The sequence below is a fragment of the Macaca mulatta genome, chromosome 4 (genome assembly GCF_049350105.2).
Source record: "Macaca mulatta isolate MMU2019108-1 chromosome 4, T2T-MMU8v2.0, whole genome shotgun sequence".
Lineage (NCBI taxonomy): Eukaryota > Metazoa > Chordata > Mammalia > Primates > Cercopithecidae > Macaca > Macaca mulatta.
This window is the reverse complement of record NC_133409.1, coordinates 123,433,256-123,458,966: the sequence shown is the minus strand read 5'-3', so window position 1 is coordinate 123,458,966 and position 25,711 is coordinate 123,433,256. Positions and strand designations below refer to the sequence as shown.

Sequence of the window (25,711 nt, the reverse complement as noted above, 5' to 3'; positions counted from 1 at the left end):
ATCATGAGACTGCTTTAATACCCCATTTCGTAATTTCAGCCAAGCTTATTAACAGAAATGCCAAAATACCTGGCATTACAACATAATTTATTCACAACATGTCCATTTGTGATTTCCATTTAAGGACAATAGGTTAGTCTAAGAAATTTGCTTTCAAGCTTTCCTATTTTCCTTACTCTTGTCTGGGTGTCTTCAGGTGTTGTCTGATTTTCTGTAACTCCTCTAGCCCTTTCTCTTAGAGATAATATGTTCGTTTGCCACTGTTTTCAAAAATAAGCTTGTAGAACCACTGCTTCCTCTGTTCTCCTTCACCAGTCTTTGCCATCAACACCACCAAAAATAGCAACACTCCATCTGAAGCTACAGTAAGTTACCCTGAAGATTGCTCAGAAGCAACTGCCAGTGAAACTGGCAGCTGTGTGGTTGTTTAGAACCAGCTGGCCATATGGTGTATGAAGACTTAGGCTTTAAAGAACTTTCTAAATTGCTAGTTAATTTCCTGAGGTATTTTGAAATATTGCATACATACTGTATATTTTCCTTTCTAGATTTCTCTAAGAATACTTTTTCTTCTCACAATTTAAAATGTAGCTTCTGTGAAAGCATTCCTGGCTGGTCTTAAGTAGGATGTGAGTTCATATGTTGTGGGATCTGACCAATACAGGAAAGAAATCATGACTGTATGGTAGGATTTTGCTACTGGTGCTACCTTGAGTATTACTATATTTTACTTTGTTTTGTTTTCTTTTTCTGCTTTCAGATTTATTGGCTAGGTATAACTAAACAGCCTTCGGCTGAGGCAGGAGGATCACTTGAATCCAGGAGTTCAGGACCAGCCTGGGCAACAAAATGAGACTCCATCTCTACAAAAAATAAAATAAAATTAGCCGGGTGTGGTGGCGTTCACCTGCGGTCCCAGATACTTGGGAGGCTGAGGTGGAAATATCACTCGAGCCCTGAGCCTGGCGGTGGGTCAAAGTTGCAGTGAGCTGTGATTAAACCACAATAGAACTACTGCACTCCACCCTGGGCAACAGAAGGAGACACTGTCAAAAAAAGACATACATCGTGTAGTACCTTAGCAGCATACCCAACATAGAAAAGCAATCTGCATTATCATGTCTTAGAAAGGTGAAGCAAACATGGTATTAAACAGTATATTCTGCAAAGTCACCTAACTGTGAAACCACAGAGAAGAGTGCTGGCCCAGACCTTGTAAAGCACACAAGGAGCCCCTCATGTGGCTTCGGTTATTTAGTTTTTCTGTTGGATAAAAAGATTGGCAGTTGCATGTTGAACTTCTTAACACTTGCTGATCTAAATTTTAAACATGGCTAATCTTTGTAAAGTCAGGCAAAGTTGAGAAGAGGGTTGTGAGAGGCCTGACTGAAGTTTGGTCAAGGAGAGTCCTTGTCAACATACATACCCATACATATTTGTATGTATATGTGTGTCCTTGGACATATTACATTTCAATGCCTGTTACATCCACATTGACATGTTGAGTAGGTAAATATATAAATTTAGAATCTAGCACTTAAGGGGGAGACTGGAGGCTGGACATAAATTTGAGGTTCAGAGCACATTAGTGCTATAAGAATATGGAGGAAACAAAGAAATCTGAAGACTAAGTCTGGGCTTGGAGGTCTGGAACAGGAGGATCCAGTCACAGAGCTGAGGAGGGGAACAATAAAGAATGAAGTCGAGCCAGTGATCGCAAATAACTTTTCGGGAGTTTTACTATAAAGAAATCAGATGGTAGCCAAAGGGCAATAAGTAGAGTTATTAAATGAATATATGGCTATAGTTATTATAATAGTTTTAGATATAGCTATGGTTATACATAAAGTACAGATTCTCCCTCAGGGCTTTCACACTTGGCATTCTCTCTCCTTTTTGATATTTCTGTTTGGCTCGTTCTCATCTTCCAGTGTTCTTTCTAACTCATCACTGTACCAAAATTTGCTCCCATCACAACTAACTTCTGTTCCCTCCTTCTGTTTCATTTAAATCAATAAAAGTTATCAATTCTTTTTTTTTTTTTTTTGAGACGGAGTCTCGCTCTGTCGCCCAGGCTGGAGTGCAGTGGCCGGATCTCAGCTCACTGCAAGCTCCGCCTCCCGGGTTTACACCATTCTCCTGCCTCAGCCTCCCGAGTAGCTGGGACTACAGGCACCTGCCACCTCGCCCGGCTAGATTTTTTGTATTTTTTAGTAGAGACAGGGTTTCACTGTGTTAGCCAGGATGGTCTCGATCTCCTGACCTCGTGATCCGCCCGTCTCGGCCTCCCAAAGTGCTGGGATTACAGGCTTGAGCCACCGCGCCCAGCCTCAATTTTTAAAAGTATAAAATTTATTCATGCATTTATTATCTGTCTTTCCCATTGGAATGTAAACTCTAAGAGAGTAAAACCTTGCATTCATTAATATAAACTAGAACTGTGAATTACACAAAATATGTTCAATAAATAATTAAAGCATGAATATATGCCAGTTTTTATGGTTGTGTGTATGCACACATACACACTTTTATTGCACAATCTCGTGATTTATTTAATAATTAGAAAAAAATATGTAAAATCTTCTTTCCTGTTCATGTCCTGATGCAAAGAGGCAAAATAACAGCATCATAATCAATAATTTACTAAGGATTTATTTTTTATTTTAATCAAGTGTTTACTAAGGTAAATTTTTCATATCCATGCCTGTGATTTTATTTCAGCTAGGTGTCCAATACTTCAGAAAGTTAAGACCTTATCATTCAAAAGCAAGCAAGTGGAACAACAACAACAATAAAAAACGAATGAAAAAAAGGCCTTATCTAGATTCTAAAAAATATTTTGCAATGCAATATATTATTATTATTTAATATGTTTATTTTATTTAATTTGGTAAAAAGTGAAAACACTCAAATCATAGTCAAACATGATGGATCACGCAAAGAGTATTAAGAAACTGAATTGTAAGTAACAGGTAATATGAGTAAATTAAACCTAATGGAATCTTAATAGAAGCAAATTTGTTTCCTATTGGATTTTCCAGTACTTTTGCTGGTAGATAACATGCTCATAGGGAAAAAGAAATCTAGTTTAAAACTTTATGAACAGGAAAAAATGTACAAATATATGAGAATAGAAAATATGCATCCATCTGTTTTAAAAGATATAGAAATACCACATGGAGATTCTGCATGTGCAAAGCTAACTAGAACAGTTCTCCATCCTGGAGATAAACAGATACAATAAAATGTGTTAAGTGATAAAAGAGGACTTAGGAGTTCAGGGAAGCCATGCTGGGGAGACGATGACAAACTTAAATCTTAAAGAATGTGTGAGACTATAAGAACGCACAGTATGAAATTTATAATATAACAGCATGAAGTATTTGGGAAATTCATAACAAAAACAATATTAAAGAATAGATGAAAGTACAGGCATAGATTATTATGTGTCATTTTCTCCTCCTATATAAAGAAAATCTAAACTTGTGGCAGAGACAAAAGCTTATCTCATGTCTAGATGCTGGTGCGCTCACCTCTTAAATACTTACAATATTTAAGTGTCGTCGGAGATATCTAGAGGCAGGAGGGTTGGCAAGAATGTAGTTGTTGCTGAAATTGTACACAGTATAGAGTAATCAAAAGTTATCCCAAAGAAAGGGCTAGTAAAAATCATTCCTTCTGTGACTTTCTACAGTTGACTATTGAACCATTCTGAGAAAGCGCCCAAATAGAGTTTTGCCCAGACTCCTAATGTAGACTTATTACAGTGAAGATACCTTATGTATGATACATTCACCAGTTCAGTGACATTTCACCCTATAAATTTCCTCATTTAATATGTCTCATTAACACAGATACAGGACTCTTGAGCAATTTTCTAAGGATTCTTATAGTCAAAAATAAATATTTGAACATTTCATTCTCCATAATAACATTACCAAGTCATAAGTGTGTGGCCTGGTCAAATGATATTACCAAACACATCCAGCCTTTCCCAGTGAATTCTCAAAGATCCTTTTGGAATAAATCTCTACAAATTGTCATTTCTCCCAAACACTGAATTCTAACACCGAGAAAATTGCTAACACTTTATAAAATAAGAAATAATGTAGTTCAGATGTGAAATAAATCATTTCAAACATCAAATTTGATATATCTCTTAGCTTATTGTTCTTTTGGGGGTCAGGTGAGTTGTTTAATATCATTGAAACATTTCAAGAAATAAGCAGGATTCTTTTAGATTTGCAGGTAAGTATTTGAAATTGCTTCAGGTAAGATGATCCAAGTGAAATAGAGCAGAGAGATTAAATGAGAGAATGATACAATGGATGTGATTAGGTGATATGATTGAAGAAAGAAAAAGGAACCAGCCGGGGAATTAAAGAAAATGAACACAGACATATAGAAACATCCTACAGAGGACACAGAAAAAGTGAAACGATTTGATAGCAACCTACACAAAGGACTAAAGAAAATGAAAATACAGAATATACTTCTGAAAAGAAAAAGAAGGGAGGCCAATAATTGATTTTTAGGAAGACAGCAGAGATAGCAGAAAGTGGCACAGGGTGATCCCAGGAGACGGAAATCACAGGAAATGGTGAAAGAGCAGTTCAGGCATGCTTGTAAATTTGGCCATCAGTGTTGTAGGTAACCTCCTGAATGTGTTAAATATCAGATTCAAAGTTCAGTACCTTGGCTTTATCTCTCATTGATCCTTTGCCCAGGATAGACATTTTAGCACCTGTTTCTTCTTGTAGCCTCTTCAAGGAGTTTCCTCTTGGTCCAAGCAATTTCCCCACAAAATTGAACTAGGAAACAAAATCAATAGAATGTCTGTTTTAAGGTACAATAAAGTGATTATTTGCACCAAGAATAATTGATGGGTTATAGGTTTTTCAAACTTTACCACTGAGAAGAGAGTCATGCCATAAACACACACACACACACACCCCAAACCATTTCAGATATCTAATCTAACACTCATTTTAAAAGCTATATCTCTTCTTAAAACAATGCCTAAGTCAAAAGTATGTTGAAAATACCATTTACATATATAATCAAATGAATCATTTATTAAGGAAAGAAATTAAGGAGAATCATGCTGGTTTACAGAATTTCTAAAGGCTTCTTCTCTCAAATTATATTATTGAAATAAGAGATGATTTTAACATAAGTCTATAAACCTGCAAAATTGTAAAAGTTTGCAATCAATATTTTAAAATTGATATTTAAATTGATATCTAAAATAAAGTTTGATATTCAAGTTTGTTAGGCATTGTCTGGTGTCCATAACTTTCTATTACAACTTTCATAATCAGGAATAAAGGGACTCAATTATTCTTCAATCTTACATTGTCTCTATTAAAGAGTTGTTTTAGGATTAGTAAATAAAATATGTGAGCATATAAAAGTTTAAAAACAGTACTTATAAAGCATATATACAAAACACTTTGTCTAAATGAAAAATTCTAGGGCTCCACACAATTTGCTTAATCATCTTGAAACATTAATAAGAGCAAGTGAACTAAGAGCAGTTATGAAAGCATTTATGTTAGCTACTAAAGGAACCTTACCAAACTGAATGACCAAGGTAATAATTTGTGCTATAATTCGTTGAATAAATTAAAAAATACAAAGAACATAGAATGCACCAAAAACTATCTTGGGAACACAAAGAACAATGATAAGCATGACTAAGTAAAATTGCTTTTTATATCAGATTTTTCCCTCCCTCCCTCTCTCTCTCTCTCTCTTTTTCTTTCTTTTCTTTCTTTCTTCCCTTTCTTCCTTTCTTTCTTTCGCCATAATCCCTCAGTAAGAAATACACCACAGTTAATGATATAAAACTCAGGTTTTTTTCCCCAAGTCCAGGATAAAAAGACAGATATCTGTTCTTACCACATTTATTCAATTTTGTCCTGGAGTATGGATTGTTGTATGTATAGGTAAATAGACATGGGATAGTATAATGCCCAAAAAGACTATACATAGGTGGTTGATTTATTTTCAGCAAAAGTGCCAAAGCAACCAAATTTGAAAAGTAAAGTGTTTTCAACAAATGGTACTGAAACAATTAAATATCTGTATGAAAAAGAAGGAAAACAAAAAACAACCTTTCACGACCTCTTTCACACTTAGGCAAACCTTATTTTGAGAGTGATCATAGAACTATATGTGACAACTAAAATTATAAAGATTCTAAGAAGCAAGCATTAGAAAAACCTTTGTGAACCTAGGCTAGGAAGAGATTACTTAACGAAGAAGCAAAGAACACTAAAAAAAAAAAAAAAAAAAAAAAAAAAATCCCTAATGACTAATGATGATGAGCTTTTTTTCATATGTTTGTTGGTCGCATAAATGTCATCTTTTGAGAAGTGTCTGCTCATATACTTCACCCATTTTTTGATGATATTTCTTTTTTCTTATAAATTTGTCTTTTATATTCCTTGCAGATTCTGGATATTAGAACTTTGTCAGACAGGTAGATTGCAAAGATGTTCTCTCGTTCTGTAGGTTGCCTGTTCACTCTGATGATAGTACCATCTTATGCCAGTTAGAATGGCAATTATTAAAAAGTCAGGAAACAACAGATGTTGGTGAGACTGTGAAGTTTTAGGAAAGCTTTTACACTGTTGGTGGGAGTGTGAATTAGCTCAACCACTGTGGAAGACAGTGTGGTGATTCTGCAAGGATCTAGAACCAGATATACCACTTGACCCAGCAATCCCATTACTGGGTATACACCCAAAAGACTGCAAAGCATTCTACTATAAAGACACATGCACACATATGTTTACTGAAGCACTGTTTACAATAGAAAAGACTTGGAACCAACCCAAATGCCCATCAATGAGAGACTGGATAAAGAAAATATGGCAGCACATATACACCATGGAATGCTATACAGCCATAAAAAAGGATGAGTTCATGTCCTTTGCAGGGACATGGTTGAAGCTGGAAACCATCATTCTCAGCAAACTAACATAGGAACAGAAAACCAAACACTGCATGCTCTCACTCATAAGTGGGAGTTGAACAATGAGAACACATGGACACAGGGAGGGGACCATCACATACCAGGGCCTGTGGGGGTAAGGGGAGGAATATCATTAGGAGAAATGCTTAATGGAGATGATGGGTTGATGAGTGCAGCAAACCACCATGGCATGTGTATACGTATACCTAGGTAACAAACCTGCAGATTCTGCACATGTATCCCAGAACTTAAAGTAAAAAAAAAAAAAAAAAAAAAAAAAAAGATGAGAAAAAAAAATTCCTTCTGATGCAAACACTCATTTAAATATTGAATAGATAAGCCACAGGCTGAGAGAAAACACTCCTTACTTCTGAAAAATGATTAATACCTATAATCTATAAAGAACTCCATCAAAGCAATGGTAAATCACACACACACATATACACATACCTCGGAATGGCTAAAACTAAAAGAAAACTCATGGTATATGCTGAAGAAGATGTGGAATTACTAGTGCAATTGCTGTTGGCAATTTAAAATGATACAGCAGTATCATTTTAAGATTTGGCAGTTATTTATAAAGTTAAACATACAGTTCCACTATGATCCAGTAATTCAACTGCTAAGTATTTATCCAAGGGAATTAAAAACATATGTTCATAAAAACAACTTGCACGTGAATGTTCATGACATTTTATTCACAATCACCATTAAGCCAAATGTAAACAAGTGCTCGTCCTAGAAGAACGGATAAACAAGTTTATACATAAACAGAAAGGAACTAGCCACTGATTGACATAACAACCTGGGTATATCTAACAGACATTTGAGAAGCCAGATATAAAAGAATACATCATGTTAGATTCCACTATTACAAAATTCTAGCAGCAAAAATAATATATGGTGTTAGAGTTCATAAGAGTGGTTGTATGCTGGGAACAGAGCCTGGTGTTGAACTGGCTGGAAAGTGGCATGAAGGAAACATCTGGGGTGACAGAATTGCTCTATATTTGTTGGAGGTAGAGGTATACTTTTATTAAAATTTATCAAGCTGCACTCTTAGGAACTATTATTTCATTGTATGCAAATAGCATTTCAATTGAGAATGTGAAAAACAAAATGAAAGAATAAAAACTCATGTAAAAATATTTTTGAAATAACATCAGAGTTTCTGTTATTACATTTAGATCTCATCCATTTTGGGTTAATTTTTGCATATGATATATGATAAAGGTCCAATTTCATTCTTTGGCATATAGAAATCCAGCTTTTTTTTAGCACAATTTATTGCAAAGATTGTCCTTTCCTCATTGTGTTCTATTGGTGCCCTTGTAAAAAAAAAAAATCAGTCCACTGTATATGTTTAGATTTATTTCTGAGAAAACATAGGTTCAAAACCTCTGAAGGTTGGCCTTGGTAAAGAATTTTTGGATGTCATACCAAAAGGTCAAGCCACAAAAGCAAAAACAAACGGGACTACATTAAACTAAAAAGCCCCTTCACAGTAAAGGAAACAATCACCAAACCGAAACAACAGCCTCTGGAATTGGGAAAAAAAATATTTGCAAAGCACACATCTACTAAGGGGTTATTATTCAAAATTTATAATGAATTAAGACAATTCAATGGAAGAAAAACATTTAAAAATGGGCAAAAGATCTGAATAGACACTTAATAAAAGAAATCATAAAAATAAACAACAGGTATATGAAAAGATGCTCAACATCATTAATCAAGAAAATGCAAATCAAAACCACTATGAGATACCACTTCACACTTATCAGGATGGCTGTTTCAAAAAAGTCAAAAGATATCAAATTTTGACATGAGTGAGAAGAAAAGGGTAGACTGCCCATGGGAATGTAGATTGGTATATCCATTACAGAAAATTCTATGAAGGTTTCTAAATAAATTAAAAATAGAACTACTATATGACCCAACAATCCCTCTCCTGGGCATATAACCAAAGGAAATAAAAGTCACCTTGTGAGGATACCTGCACTTTAATGTTTATTGTAGCATTATTCATGATACTAAAGATATGGAAACAATCTAAGCGTCCACTGACAGACAAATGGAAAAAGAAACAATATAGTGGAATATTATTCAGCCTGAAAAACAATGAGAACTTGCCATTTTTGCCACAATGTGGATGAGCTTGGAGGACAATATGTTAAGTGAAATAAGCCAGACACATAAAGAAAAATATGGATGATCTCATTTATATATGGAATCTGAAAAAAAATACTGAGAAAATGAAACCGTTTACCAGGGTTGGGGTGGAAATAAGGAGATGTAAGTCAGAGGATAAAATGTAGGAGATAGGTAGGATGAACAAGTCTAGAGACAGAGTATACACTGGCAGTCCTCAACCTTTTTGGCACCAGGGACCAGTTGCATGGAAGACAATTTTTCCACTGGTGGGGGTGGAGGAGGGTGGGGGTGTTTTGAAATGGAACTGTCCACCTCAGATGATCTAGCATTAGATTCTCATAAGGAACACACAGGCTAGATCCCTTGCATGCGCAGTTCACAATAGGGTTCCATTTCTGTGAGAATCTAATGCCAGGGTTGATCTGACAGGAGGTGGAACTCAGGCGTTAATGCTGGCTTGCTAGCTGCTCACCTCCTGCTATGTGGCCTGGTTCCTAACAGGTCACAGACCAGTACAGGTCTGCAGCCCAGGGACTGGGGACCCCTGGTGTACACCATGTAGACTATAGGTAATAAAATTGTTCTGTATTTGGATTTCATCCTAAATAAGTAGATTTTGGCTGCACTTGCCAAAAAACTAAAAAAAAAAAATGGGTAACTGTGAGATGATGGATATGTCAGTTTGCTTCACTACAGTAAACATTTTGCTCTCTATATGTATCCCATTACATCATGTTGTATACCTTAAATATATACAATAAAATGTATTAAAAAATAAAATCAGCAAAAAATCATAATGAAATGTACTACAAAGAAATACCAGTCCCATTAGTTGCACAAAGGGACCTCTTTAGTCTTATAGGAAATATATCATTCCAATCTATGCGCCAGAGAAAAAAAATGGAGAAATATCCAATAACTCAACAGGAGAATATAACCTTCATACCAAAACCAAATCAGAAAAGGAAATATACAGACCAAAGCCACTCATTAAAGAAAAAAAAAAAATAACATGAAAAAACCCACTTGGCAAAATAGTAGCATAGCCAAGGCCTGTTGTATGTACAAAATACATCATGATTGAGTTGTATTTATTGATGACAGAAAAACATCAAACTCAAAAATACCAAATCATCCAAAGTGGTATCTCCACCAAGAATGCTTAAGACTATGAAAAGAGAAAATTTCACACAATCCTGGCTAAGGACAGGTTATTGACAGAATATGTGGTACCTACTTTCAGAATTTTCTATTCTCTGCCTTGATTCTTGTGACACATTTCCCAACACTTCTATTTCAATAGTCATTTTATTTCTAAGCAATAATCAAATTGAAACCAAACTGTGAAGCTGCAAAAGAATCATGCCCTTAAATTCTTTTACACACTCTAACTATTAAAATAGAACATGAAGAGCCAGTAGAATGAAGATGTTGTATAATCAGAAACTGAGTTTCACAAAGTGAGAGAAAGTTAGCTTTTATGAGCTTTTATGAGCAACATTAACAATAAAAAAGTATTTTAAGTAAGCAACCTTTCTTTTAACGTGTGTGTTGTAAAATTTATAAAAGTACAATCTACCATTTGTCCTTGCTCAAAAGTATTTACTTGTCACAGTTTAAGTCTATTTATGTGATTCTACCCCTTCCACAATTTCTGGAGTTTTTGGAGACAACACTCTGGAAAGGCTCAGAAGGCTTTCATGGAAAACCATGAAAGATCAGATACCATTTCTATGTGAGAGAAAGCATTAGGAGTAATCACAAAGCTGGTTACATATTTCTGATGCTGTTCTTAGTTCTTGGAAATTTATTTTAAGATAAACTAAAACTAGTCAACACAAAAGTTGTTCTAATAAGATTTTTTCCATCTACTTTCAACCTATGCTCAGTTCCCCTTCAAACAAAACCAATTGACATAATCATGACAGGTGAATTATCAGTTCACAGTCAGCAATTGGTTCTAACCTCTTCTTAAAAGTAAACCTCTTTTGAAGACAGAAAACAAATCAAACACTATACACCAGTGTCTTTAATATTTAACGATAATTTAGTAACTTAGGAATGTCTAAGATTCTTAAGGCTTAACAGAGTGAGTACAGCTGTGTTTTCAGTGGATTAAGTATCTTCAAATAATTTCCAGGTATTTTATTCACATGTGTGTTAAGACAATTAAATTTGTATAAGTCAAATTCATTTATGCTTGTCATTAAACAGTTGTTTTATAATAACATGTCTATTAAAAAAAGTCTTTTGGGTAATTTTAATCATTTTTGACTTTTTTTCTAAAAGCAAATATTTAAATTGTGTTACAAGTAAAATAAACCAAAATAACGTATTTCAATGGATTTGAAAAGCAACAAAACATAATTGGTGGCAAAACAAGTGCTTATCATAAGTGTCAGGCCATTTTAAGAAAAATATTTTAGAGACATTTTAAAGATAGTTTAGCCAAGAACAGTTTAAAATTAAGTCACATCAATAATATTCGGCATATACATTTTAAAATTCTTCATGATATTATTTCATTAATACTCACATTAAAAAAACCGTTTCTTTTTTTACACATGGCATTTTTCTGGTCACATGTTTATAAACTAATTCCATCAACTCTGTGCTTTCTCTAAGAAGATAGGCAATCCACCTACTCTTATTTCACTTTGTGTGGGCACTGAAACTGTATCTGCTATGTGATGCAAGGCCAGTGTTTCTCACTGGCATCACCTGTGAGCAATTCCTGACCTGCCAGTCTTTCCTGCAGAGAGAAGGCTTCATTTTTCATTTAATACAGCTGTTCTTGAATTCCTTCATTTCTTGACACTCAAATTCCTTTTCTCCTAACACTTGAAAATATTGGAATGCTACTTTCATGTCCATCACATTCCTGATTTGGGAATGGATCCCCTTTTTAATCAGTAGGAATTCACAGAGCGACTGTTCTGTGCTTTGGGAACTCAACATTAAATCATACTTTAGTGCTCTATCCTTGTGTTTGTTGCCATTAAAACAAATTAAAGCTATTTGGGGCAGATTGCACTAAGTGGGACCATAGTCACAGACCAAAAATATTCTTCTTGTATAAATAGAGAGGAAATGACAACACTTCAGGTATTCATAGTAGCAATCATCAAAAAACATTGGTGAGCAAGGGACTGAAGTTTTACTAGAATAGAGTAGAACATTGTTTTATTCTACTACGAAAACATCAAGCTATGCCTGTAAAATTAATTTCATTTGGAATTTACAGAGGTTTCTACCAAAGAAAACTAATTCTAATGTAGCAAAATAGACAATGATGAGTATTGAAGAAAACAGAGAAGAAAAGCAGAGTGATTTAGAATTAACCATTAAAGTGAATATCAATATATTACCACAAATATAATTTTATTCAATAGATATATTTATATAAAATAAAATATTTATGTAAAATGCATATAAAAATCAATTCAGTCACTCACTAGTAACCACATTTTCTTAACACCTGAGACTCAGTAAATTTATGAAAGAACCAAACGTAAATACCTCTTTCAGAAAACTTAGAACTCCACTGAGGGGAAAGGGGCTGTACATAAACAATTAAATTGTAGTTTAAACAAAAAACTAATCGTGCCATAGAAGAAGTACAGATTAAGTGCTATGAGAATTCAAAGGAAGAAAAAATTTATTTCCATATAGAAAAGTTAGAAAGTTTTTTTGTGTGTTGAGCACTGAGCACTGAATAGGGAGCTTGAAGCTGGGCATGGAAAAAGGCAGTGACAGACACAAGTTCCAAAAAGGGAAAACATATGGGACAGATGCAGTGAAGCAGGAAAAAGCTAAAGATGGCAGAGCCCACTAGAAGTTGCTTGGTGTAAGCTCAATAAATGATAATGGGAACATGAAGCAGAATGATGACCACAGAAGAAAGAAAAGGAGATAAGGTGAGACTGAGGAAGTACCCTCAATAAGACATGGTAATTTATTATATTAAGTTGGAGGGAATATGAAGAGAGTAGTGTGAAGCAGTAATCAAAATAAATTCTAATCACAGGTGATTGGAAAGGTAGTGTACCATTAATACAATTACGGAATATAGGAACAAAAATGTTGGAGAAAAAATTGGAGTATATTCAATTTCAGATGCCTTCCAAGTGAAGAAACCTAGCAGTCATGTATGGGTAGACCTTGAGAGAGAAATCTGAGATGAAAATATATATGTAGTAATTTTCTATACAGGGGTACTATTTCAAGTCATGAAATTGCTAAGGGAGAAGGATAGCACAGGAGACAAACTTGAGGAACACGTATATTTGAAGAAAAAATAAGGAGGAAGGGTAAATAATTTCTAGAAGAATACAAAATTTAAAAAAAAAGGAAAAAAAATTTATAAATCAGTTAATCAGCAAGTATGTATCATATGACAATTATGTGCCTAGCTATATGCAAGGTAAAGTCTAGAATTCTATGGGAATGTATAACCAGAATCAGCAGGAAACCCTCCCCAGAAAGGAAGCATTTCTCTAGCGTTTAAGATGCATGAGAAGTTGGGGCAGGGACAGGAGAGAAGGGCACTGATGGGGACTTTCCTGGCATAAGGAATAACATGTGAGAAACCCCAAGAGTATAACAAAATTGATAAATGGAAAGTAATTCATTTTGAAGGGGTGATACAGAAAAAAAATATTCAGGAACTTATTGACCCTGTTGAAAATTCGGATCTTTAGGTAAAAACAATGTAGCTCAATTGAAGGGTTTGAATTGAGGGATGGGCTTGGGGTGAGTGGGAAGTAGGCTGTGGTATGATTAACATTTACCTTTAAAGCTGACTTTAAATGTAAATTTAAAGTCTGACTGCAGTTTGAGGATTGGAAGACTACATAAAGAACTATAGAAATCTGGAAACAATCATGACAGCAAAGGCTATAGATGGGAGTAATTTTGAGTTTGAGAAAAAGTGAAATAATTCATTGGATTTGGCAATTAGGAAAAATGATGATTCTAGGCTAAGATACCAACCTTACAATACACTTAATCTCATAATTTGTATAACATTACAAAATCAAACACTAAAGGTGTCTGTCTCTCCCTCTTTCTCTCTCTCTCTCTCTTTCTATATATATATATGAACTAAAACAAATTTAAAAGAGAAATATCTACCAGAAGTATTAAAAACAATTGCTCTTGTCTGCTATAAGACCCAAAAATCCCACTTGGCATTGCTCTATTGAAGAAAACACTTGAATTTGAAGAATGTACACATAGTTGGATAATAAAATCCATTCATACTAAGTATGAACATGTGGGTCCTTTCAAATCTGTTGATTAGATATATTCTGTACTTAATCGATATATGCCCCAGATGTTTCAAAATAACATGGTCTATGTTAGAATCATATACTTTACAGAATGATCCATGTTTTACAGAAATAACAAAGAAATGAGAATATGTTGATAAAAATGATTCAACATGAATTTTAATAATATCAACACATACATAATTCATGTACCGTTCATTCTGCTATAAACAATTCTTTACTATGTTTCCGCATTATTGTGTATGTTAATCACATTTTTCTTTCATAGAGACATCTAAAGAGAATTTGGTCATGTTTTAAATGAATTTCATCCTGTGTGGAAAATCTTTAAATGTGTTCAAAGACACGTCTTTGCCATATTTATCCAACTGTATTAGGGCTACATTCTCCAAACTCAACTTTGTACTTAAAAAGATTCATTTAACATATCATTGTTAAGTAAAAACTATTACATTAACACACACCCCTAATCTTTATTATAACTACAGCTCAAAACCAAACCCTAATTTTTTCAGCATATCCAATTGTCTGAATACAAATGTTTCTAGAGTGCTATACAGTTCATAAAATCATCTGTAGAGGTACAAGACTTAATGTACACTCAGTACAGTGAAATGTGGCTGCACAATTCTATTTTTATCTAAATCTTTGCCCTTTTAATACTTAACAGATATTTCTGTAGCCTTTCAAATAGTCATAAAACTAACATCTTAATGACAACTGCACTCTTATATTTTAGGATTTTGACTTTCTTTAAATGAGCCATAACGGAGCTATCAGATTTTTCATTATTGCATCAGATGAAATCTTGGCTTTCCAAGTAAATCTTTTATTTAAATGTCACATAAGTCCCTTGTATGCTGTGCTTACATGTGCAAACTAGAGATGTTTGTTCTTTAAAGAAGTTTTCCATCTCTATATAATTTCATGAAATAAATACATATGCTTATGTTTGATAAGGACAAATTAATCCATCAAGAGGGGCTTATTGAGCATACATTATGTGACAGGTACTTTTCTAGGGGACATAGAAGCAAATGAAACGAAAATCATTGGCTCTATGGAATTTACATTCTAAATACAAATTCATTTCCAACTGAAACATTTTAAAATAAGTAATTGCTTTTTTTTTTTTTTTCCTGGATGTATCTAGATTATTCAAGGTTTGGGCTGCTTAAAAATTAACTATAGTATTGTTTACTATTTTCTTGCACACCATACAGACAGTTCTAACCATTATAAAAAAGATACGCCTCTAGTTTCCTAAGGTTAAATATTAATTCAGCAGTAGGAGTAAATTAAGAAGTTATTTTTGTAACTTAAGTTTTAAATTTTAACTTAACTTTAATCTTTTAAGGAACAACAGCAAATTGTTTAGCATATCATTTAAATATTTTCAATCTGTTCAATTAGATAGAGAATTGGGGACTGAGCAGATTACTTAGGTTACTTTTTACCCAATTCCAGTTAGTATTCCTATTCGCTTTTCTGAAATGCTCAACTGAAACTGATATGGATCTGTTAGAAAACGAAACGGGGAGTCCAAATTTCTTAATACCCATTAAGTTTTCCTTAATACCCACTTAGTGGTTTTAGAAAATAGTAAAGGTACTACATATTCTAAAAGAAGTTTGTTATACCAGAAACAGAAATGCTCTATATTAAACTCAATGTGTCTCATGTTTGTACATGATTCTAGTAAGACAGTAGGCTCTGTCCAAACTAAAGACTGTCTTAAGAGCTCTGCTGATAAATTTAAATTGTCATGGCTGCTAACTCATCATTATATGATATATACCCTCCAGAAAGTCTCAGACTATTGGTTTGAATATTTTAAACATATGTATTGATATATAGTTTACATACCATAAAATTAATTCATTAAAAGTGTACAATCAATTTTTTAAGTTCACAGGGTTATACAATTATTGCCAAAATCTAAGTTTGGAATGTTTAAGTCCTCTGTAAAAAAATCCCATACTTAATACTTAGTTACTACCCATTGGACCCCTACACTTAAACATCCATTAATCTACTTCCATCTCTATACATTTGCTTAGCTGTACGTAGTCTGCACATTTTATTTAAATATGGTCATACAACATGTGGCTTTTCCTTTAGCCTACTGTCTTTTAGGTTCATGCACGTGTTGGAACTTTATTTATTGATTGCTGAAAATATTCAATTATGTGGATTTGGTTTGTCTATTTATTTAACAGTGGACACTTGAGTTGTGTCCACATTGTGGCTATTATAATAATGTTGTTAGGAAATTTTGTGTACAGCTTTTTGTGTGAGTTGAATGCTTTTATCTCTTATGTTTAGAGTTAGAATTGCTGGATTATATGGGAATTCTAAGTTTAACATTTTGAAGAACCATCCAGTTGTTTTCCAAAGTGGCTGCAACATTTAACAATCCCACCTGTAATGCATGTGGGATCATTTTTCCACATCCTGGTCAACACTTGTAATTGTTGGTTTTTGGATTGTAGTAATCCTAGTTGGATGTGAAGTTGTTATGATTTGAAGTCGACTGATGGAAAATGATATTGAACATCTTTTCATATGTTTATCGACCATTTGTATACTTACCTGGATAAATGTCTATGCAGATTATATATCCAGTTTTAGCTTTTTTTTTCTTACTGAGATATGAGTTATTTACATGTTCTGGCTATAAGACCCTTATCAGATACAAGATTTGTTAATATTTTCTTCTATTCTTTGGGCTGTGTTTTCATTTTCTTGATGACTGTCATTTATAGCATAAACTTTTTAAAAAAATTTAGTAGTCTAATCTTTTTTATTTTGTTGCCTGTGATTTTGGTGTCATATCTAAAACAGCACTGCCTAATCTAGATTTACTCCTATGATTTCCTACAAGAATCATATAGTTTTAACTCATATATTAAGATCTATGATCCATTTTGAATTAGTTTTTGTGTATGGTGTGAGGTACTTCTCCAACTTCATTGCTTGACATGTGACTAATCAGTTTTCCCAGTATCATTTGTTGAAAACACTATTCTTTCCCTATTGAATGATCTTGGTATTACTATAAAAAAATCAGTTGGCCACAGATTTATGGATTTATTTCTGGAATCTCAATTCTATTCCATTAGTCTTTGTTTTTATCTTTATGCTAATACTAAACCATCTTGAATATTGTAGCTTTGTAGTATATTTTGAAATTAACAGTTTGAGTTCTTTAAATTTGTTTTTCATTTTCCTGATTGTTTTGGCTATTTATATTTCAATCCAAAAATTTTATGATTTGCTTGTAAATTTCTGGAAAAATGATACTAGGGATTTTGATAGAGATTGGATTGAATTTGTCATCTTAGCAATAGAGTTGGCCCTTGAACAACATGGGAGTTAGGGAAACTGACCTCTTGTGTAGTTAAAAATCTGCATATAACTTTGGAGTCCCCAAAGACTTAACCACTAATAGCCTACTGTTGACTGGAAGCCTTAACGATAACATAGACAGTTGATTAACTCATACTTTGTTTTTTATTTTTATTTTTATTATTATTATTATACTTTAAGTTCTAGGGTACATGTGCATAACGTGCAGGTTTGTTACATATGTATACTTGTGCCATGTTGGTGTGCTGCACCCATCAACTCGTCAGCACCCATCAACTCGTCATTTACATCAGGTATAACTCCCAATGCAATCCCTCCCCCCTCCCCCTCCCCATGATAGGCCCCGGTGTGTGATGTTCCCCTTCCCGAGTCCAAGTGATCTCATTGTTCAGTTCCCACCTATGAGTGAGAACATGCGGTGTTTGGTTTTCTGTTCTTGTGATAGTTTGCTAAGAATGATGGTTTCCAGCTGCATCCATGTCCCTACAAAGGACACAAACTCATCCTTTTTTATGGCTGCATAGTATTCCATGGTGTGTATGTGCCACATTTTCTTAATCCAGTCTGTCACTGATGGACATTTGGGTTGATTCCAAGTCTTTGCTATTGTGAATAGTGCCGCAATAAACATACGTGTGCATGTGTCTTTATAGCAGCATGATTTATAATCCTTTGGGTATATACCCAGTAATGGGATGGCTGGGTCATATGGTACATCTAGTTCTAGATCCTTGAGGAATCACCATACTGTTTTCCACAATGGTTGAACTAGTTTACAATCCCACCAACAGTGTAAAGGTGTTCCTATTTCTCCACATCCTCTCCAGTACCTGTTGTTTCCTGACTTTTTAATGATTGCCATTCTAACTGGTGTGAGATGGTATCTCATTGTGGTTTTGATTTGCATTTCTCTGATGGCCAGTGATGATGAGCATTTTTTCATGTGTCTGTTGGCTGTATGAATGTCTTCTTTTGATAAATGTCTGTTCATATCCTTTGCCCACTTTTTGATGGGGTTGTTTGTTTTTTTCTTATAAATTTGTTTGATGATTAACTCATACTTTGTATGTTATATGTGTTATATTCTATATTCTGATAAAAAATAAGCTGAAGAAAAGAAAATGTTACTAACAAAAGCATAAGGAACAGAAAATACATTTGTAGTAATTTATGACATGTATCCATCCATAAGTTTATGTCATCTGTTTAGAAGATGAATAGTCTATGTGAAATGGCAGGCAACCGCAGCTACAGGACTCAATAACAGTATATATCAAGTTATTATTATTTTTTTTTGTAATATCATGGCCTTTCTTTGCTTTCTGAGAGGACTTCCAGGATCACTAGTGGCAGTTCATATAGGTCTCATGGTGTTATTCAAGGTTTATGATATTGCATTTAACACAATGAGAAATACACCAGAACAGTGAGAGATCACTTTTCACTGGAATATGCAATTTTGTTGAGAGACAAATTGCTCATGCAGAGATGATTAACATTACACAACATGTAAAATGGATACCTTCAACATTTGAGTTCACTGCAATAGCAACAAGGAGATGGCTATAAAATTATTACAATAGGATAGTGTGTACTGCCATTAATTTTATGCACTTAGGATTTTATGTTTGTTTACATTTCTCTCAATTGAGAATGGTATCATGGTCTGTGTTTATGTGAGTAAATGTTGATAAATTTTACCTTTTATAATAAATTTGTGTATATTTTATGGTAGTAAATTATAAAGTAGACTAGTATCTACACACATTTTATGCATTGATGACATGCCTAATTTTTTTGATATTTCTAAGCTATATGGTTTAATCTGGAGTTTTCTCAAACTGTTGCAAATCTCCAAATATTTTAAAATACATTTATTGATAAAATCAGCATATAAATAAACCCACACAGTTCAAACCTATGTTATTCAAAGGTCAAGTGTATTAATATTCTGATATATAAATGTTATAATTTTCCATTATTTATAGGTTTCTAATTTTTTTCAGTGATATTCTTTAGTTTTCAATACATGTGCCTTATACTTCTCTTGTTGAATTTATTCCTAGGAATGTTACTCTTATTATTGATATTATTATAAATAAAATAGTTTCATAATTTAATTTTTGGAATATGCATTGCTATTATATAGAAATGCAACCTTTTTTTGTATACTAATCTAGTGTGTCACAAATCTGCTACATTTTTTATTTGTTCTAGGTTGGTGCAAAAGTAACTGCAGTTTGCCATTAAGAGTAATGGCATAATAGCATTTTTAGTGTGTTTCTTTGTATTTTCTACATATAAGGTAATATCAGTTGCAAATAAAAATTGTTTCACTTCTTCCTTTCTAATTTGGATGGTTTTCATTTATATTTCTTGCCTAATTGTGTCAGATAGAACATACAGCACAATGTCAAATAGAAATAATAAAACTTGCCTTCCTTGTCATATTCCCAGTCTCAGGATGAAAGCAGTCAGTCTCTTACCATTGAGTATAACGCTAATTGTGAATAGTTCATAGATACCCTTTCTCTGGATAAGTTCATTCCTTTCTATTCCTAGGGTTTTTAGTTTGTTTTGTTTTTGTGTCTTATCATGAAAAGGTGTTAACTTTTGTCAGAGTCCTTTTCTCTATCAATTGAGAGTCATATGGTTTTTGCTCTTTATTTAATTACTATGGTATATTATATTAATTGACCTACAGATGTTAAACCAATTTGCATCCCTGGGAGGTCCCTCTTTGTAACAGTGCACAATCCATTTTATAGGTGCTGGATTTGGTTTGTAGTATTTTGATGAAGACTTACACATATATTCATAAGGGATAATGATATATAATTTCCTTTTTCTATCTTTGTCTGTTTTTGGCATTAGAAAATCACTGGCCTTGGAGGGGCAGCTCCAAGAAGGCTGAATAGGAACAGCTCCAGCCTCCAGCTCCCAGCATGAGCGACACAGAAGATGGGGGATTTCTGCATTTCCAACTGAGGTACCGGGTTCATCTCACTGGGGCATGCTGGACAGTGGGTGCAGGACAGTGGGTGCAGCCCAACAAGCGAGAGCCGAAGCAGGGCGAGGCATTGTCTCACCCGGGAAGCACAAGGGGGAAGGGAATTCCCTTTCCTAGCCAAGGGAAACCGTGACACACAACACCTGAAAAATTGGGTCACTCCCACCCTAATACTGTGCTTTACCAAGGGTCTTAGCAAATGGCGCACCAGAAGATTATATCCTGCACCTGGTTCGGAAGGTCCCATGACCACAGAGCCTCCCTCATTGCTAGCACAGCAGTCTCAGATCTAACTGCAAGGTGACAGCGAGGCTGGGGGAGGGGCACCCACTATTGCTGAGGCTTAAGTAGGTAAACAAAGGAGCCAGGAAGCTCGAACTGGGTGGAGCCCACCACAGCTCAAGGAGGCCTGCCTGCCTCTGTAGACTCCACCTCTGGGGACAGGGTGTAGCCAAACAAAAGGCAGCAGAAACCTCTGTAGATTTAAATGTCCCTGCCTGACAGCTTTGAAGAGAATAGTGGTTCTCCCAGAACGGAGTTTGAGATCTGAGAAAGGACAGACAGCCTGCTCAAGTGGGTCCCTGACCCCCCAGTAGCCTAACTGGGAGACATCCCCCACTAGGGGCAGACTGACACCTCACACCTCACACAGCTGGGTATCCCTCTGAGATGAAGCTTCCAGAGGAACGATCAGACAACAACATTTGCTGTTCAGCAATATTCACTCCTTTGCAGCCTCTGCTGCTGATACCCAGGCAAACAGGATCTGGAGTGGACCTCCAGCAAACTCCCAACAGACCTGCAGCTGAGGGTCCTGACTGTTAGAAGGAAAACTAACAAACAGAAAGGACATCCACACCAAAACCCCATCTGTACGTCACCATCATCAAAGACCAAAGGTAGATAAAACCACAAAGATAGGGAAAAAGCAGTGCAGAAAACCTGAAAATTCTAAAAATCAGAGCATCTCCCGCCCTTCAAAGGAAAGCAACTTCTCACCAGCAATGGAACAAAGCTGGACAGAGAATGACTTTGACAAGTTGAGAGAAGAAGGATTCAGATGATCAGACTTCTCCGAGTTAAAGGAGGAAGTTCGAACCCAGTGCAAAGAAGGGAGAACTTTGAAAAAAGATTTGACAAATGGCTAACTAGAATAACCAATGTAGAGAAGTCCCTAAATGACCTGACAGAGCTGAAAACCATGACACGAGAACTACGTGACAAATGCACAAGTTTCAGGAAACAACTTGGTCAACTGGAAGAAAGGGTATCAGTGATTGAAGATCAAATGAATGAAATGAAGTGAGAAGAGAAGTTTAAAGTAAAAACAGTAAAAAGAAATGAACAAAGCCTCTAAGAAATATGGGACTATGTGAAAAGACCAAATCTATGTCTGATTGGTGTACCTAAAAGTGACAGGGAGAATGGAACCAAGTTGGAAAACACTCTGCAGGATACTATCCAGGAGAACTTCCCCAATCTAGCAACGCACGCCAACATTAAAATTCAGGAAATACAGACAATGCCACAAAGATACTCCTCGAGAAGGGCAACTCCAAGACACATGAGAGGAGCAACTCCAAGACCCATAATTGTCAGATTCACCAAAGTTGAAATGAAGGAAAAAATGTTAAGGACAGCCAGAGAGAAAGGTTGGGTTACCTAAAAAGGGAAGCCCATCAGACTAACAGGGGATCACTCAGCAGAAACTCTACAAGCCAGAAGAGTGTGCAGGCCCATATTCAACATTCTGAAAGAAAAGAATTTTCAACCCAGAATTTCATATCCAGCCAAAATAAGTTTCATAAGTGAAGGAGAAATAAAATCCTTTACAGAACAGCAAATGCCGAGAGATTTTTACACCACCAGGCCTGCCCTACAAGAGCTCCAGAAGAAAACACTAAACATGGGAAAGAACAACCAGTACCAGCCACTGCAAGAATATGCCAAAATGTAAAGATTATTGATGCTAGGAAGAAACTGCATCAACTAACGAGCAAAATAACCAGCTAATATCATAATGACAGGATCAAGTTCACACATAACAATATTAACCTTACATGTAAGCAGGCTAAATGCTCCAATTAAAAGACACAGACTGGCAAATTGGATAAAGAGTCAAGACCCATCAATTTGCTGTATTCAGGAGACCCATCTCACGTGCAGAGACACACATAGGCTCAAAATAAAGGGATGGAGGAAGATCTACCAAGCAAATGGAAAACAAACAAACAAAAAAAACAGGGGTTGCAATCCTAGTCTCTGATAAAACAGACTTTAAACCAACAAAGATCAAAAAAGAAAAAGAAGGCCACTACATAATGGTAAAGGGATCAATTCAACAAGAAGAGCTAACTATCCTAAATATATATGCACCCCAAACAGGAGCACCCAGATTCATAAAGCAAGTCCTTAAAGACTTACAAAGAGACTTAGACTCCCACACAATAATAATGGGAGACTTTAACATCCCACTGTCAACATTAGACAGATCAATGAGACAGAAAGTTAACAAGGATATCCAGGAATTGAACTTACCTCTGCACTAAGCAGACCTAATAGACATCTGCAGAACTCTCCACCCCAAATCAAAAGAATATACATTCTTCTCAGCATCACATCACACTTATTCCAAAATTGACTACGTAGTTGGAAGTAAAGCACTCCTCAGCAAATGTAAAAGAACAGAAATTATAACAAACTGTCTCTCAGACCACAGTGCAATCAAATTAGACCTAAAGATTAAGAAACTCAATCAAAACGGCTCAACTACATGGACACTGAACAACCTGCTCCTGAGTGACTACTGGGTACATAACGAAATGAAGGCAGAAATAAAGATGTTCTTTGAAACCAATGAGAACAAAGATACAACATACTAGAATCTTTGGGACACATTTAAAGCAGTGCGTAGAGGGAAATTTATAGCACTAAATGCCCATAAAAGAAAGCTGGAAAGATCTAAAATTGACACCCTAACATCACAATTAAAAGAACTAGAGAAGCAAGAGCAAACACATTCAAAAGTTAGCAGAAGGCAAGAAATAACTAAGATCAGAGCAGAACTGAAGGAGATAGAGACACAAAAAAACCTTCAAAAAATCAAAGAATCCAGGAGTTGGTTTTTTGAAAAGATCAGCAAAATTGATAGACCACTAGCAAGACTAATAAAGAAGAAAACAGGAAGAATCAAATAGACGCAATAAAAAAATGATAAAGGAGATATCACCACTGACTCCACAGAAATACAAACTACCATCAGAGAATACTATAAACACCTCAATGCAAATAAAATAGAAAACCTAGAAGAAATGGATAAATTCCTGGACACACACACTCTCCCAAGACTAAACCAGGAAGAAGTTGAATCTCTGAATAGACCAATAACAGGCTCTGAAATTCAGGCAATAATTAATAGCCTACCAACCAAAAAAAGTCCAGGAAGAGACAAATTCACAGCCAAATTCTACCAGAGGTACAAGGAGGAGCTGGTACTATTCCTTCTGAAACTATTCCAATCAATAGAAAAAAAGAGAATCCTCCATAACCCATTTTATGAGGCCAACATCATCCTGATACCAAAGCCTGGCAGAGACACAACAAAAAAAGAGAATTTTAGACCAATATCCCTGATGAACATTGACGCAAAAATCCTCAATAAAATACCAGCAAACCGAATCCAGCAGCACATCCAAAAGCTTATCCACCATGATCAAGTGGGCTTCATCCCTGGGATGCAAGGCTGGTTCAATATATGCAAATCAATAAACGTAATCCAGCATATAAACAGAACCAAAGACAAAAAACATATGATTATCTCAATAGATGCAGAAAAGGCCTTTGACAAAATTGAACAGCCCTTCATGCTAAAAACTCAATAAATTTGGTACTGATGGAACGTATCTCAAAATAATAAGAGCTATTTATGACAAACCCACAGCCAATATCATACTGAATGGGCAAAAACTGGAAGCATTCCCTTTAAAAACTGGCACAAGACAAGGATGCCCTCTCTCACCACTCCTATTCAACATAGTGTTGGAAGTTCTGACAGGGCAATCAGGCAGAAATAAGAAATAATCAGAAAGAAATAAAGGGTATTCATCAGGAAAAGAGGAAGTCAAATTGTCCCTGTTTGTAGATGAAATGATTATATATTTAGAATACCCCATTGTCTCAGCTCAAAATCTCCTAAAGCTGATAAGCGATTTCAGCAAAGTCTCAGGGTACAAAATCAATGTGCAAAAATCACAAGCATTCTTATACGCCAATAACACACAGAGAGCCAAATCATGAGTGAACTCCCATTCACAATTGCTTCAAAGAGAATAAAATACCTAGGAATCCAGCTTACAAGGGATGTGAACGACCTTTTCAAGTAGAGCTACAAACCACTGCTCAGTGAAATAAAAGAGGACACAAACAAATGGAAGAACATACCATGCTCATGGATAGGAAGAATCAATAGCGTGAAAATGGCCATACTGCCCAAGGTAATTTATAGATTCAACACCATCCCCATCAAGCTACCAATGACTTTCTTCACAGAATTGGAAAAAAACTACTTTAAAGTTCATATGGAACCAAAAAAGAGCCCTCATTGCCAAGACAATCCTAAGTCAAAAGAACAAAGCTGGAGGCATCAGGCTACCTGGCTTCAAACTATACTATAAGGGTACACTAACCAAAACAGCATGGTACTAGTACCAAAACAGTGATTCAGACCAATGGAACAGAACAGAGCCCTCGGAAATAATACCACACATCTACAACCATCTGATCTTTGACAAACCTGACAAAAACAAGAAATGGGGAAAGGATTCCCTATTTAATAAATGGTGCTGGGAAAACTGGCTAGCCATACGTAGAAAGCTGAAAATGGATCTCTTCCTTACACCTTATACAAAA

General features: G+C 35.1%; 1 protein-coding gene across 1 annotated transcript in view; it reads right to left on the bottom strand.

The window, feature by feature from the left end:
* The window catches only part of KHDRBS2 (KH RNA binding domain containing, signal transduction associated 2), a 583,766-nt gene that overhangs the window by 342,570 nt on the left and 215,485 nt on the right, over positions 1-25,711 (bottom strand). Inside the window, exon 3 of the mRNA XM_015136629.3 lies at positions 4,695-4,811. Within this exon, the coding sequence (XP_014992115.1) occupies positions 4,695-4,811 (117 nt within the window). The remainder of the gene's footprint in view (positions 1-4,694; positions 4,812-25,711) is intronic.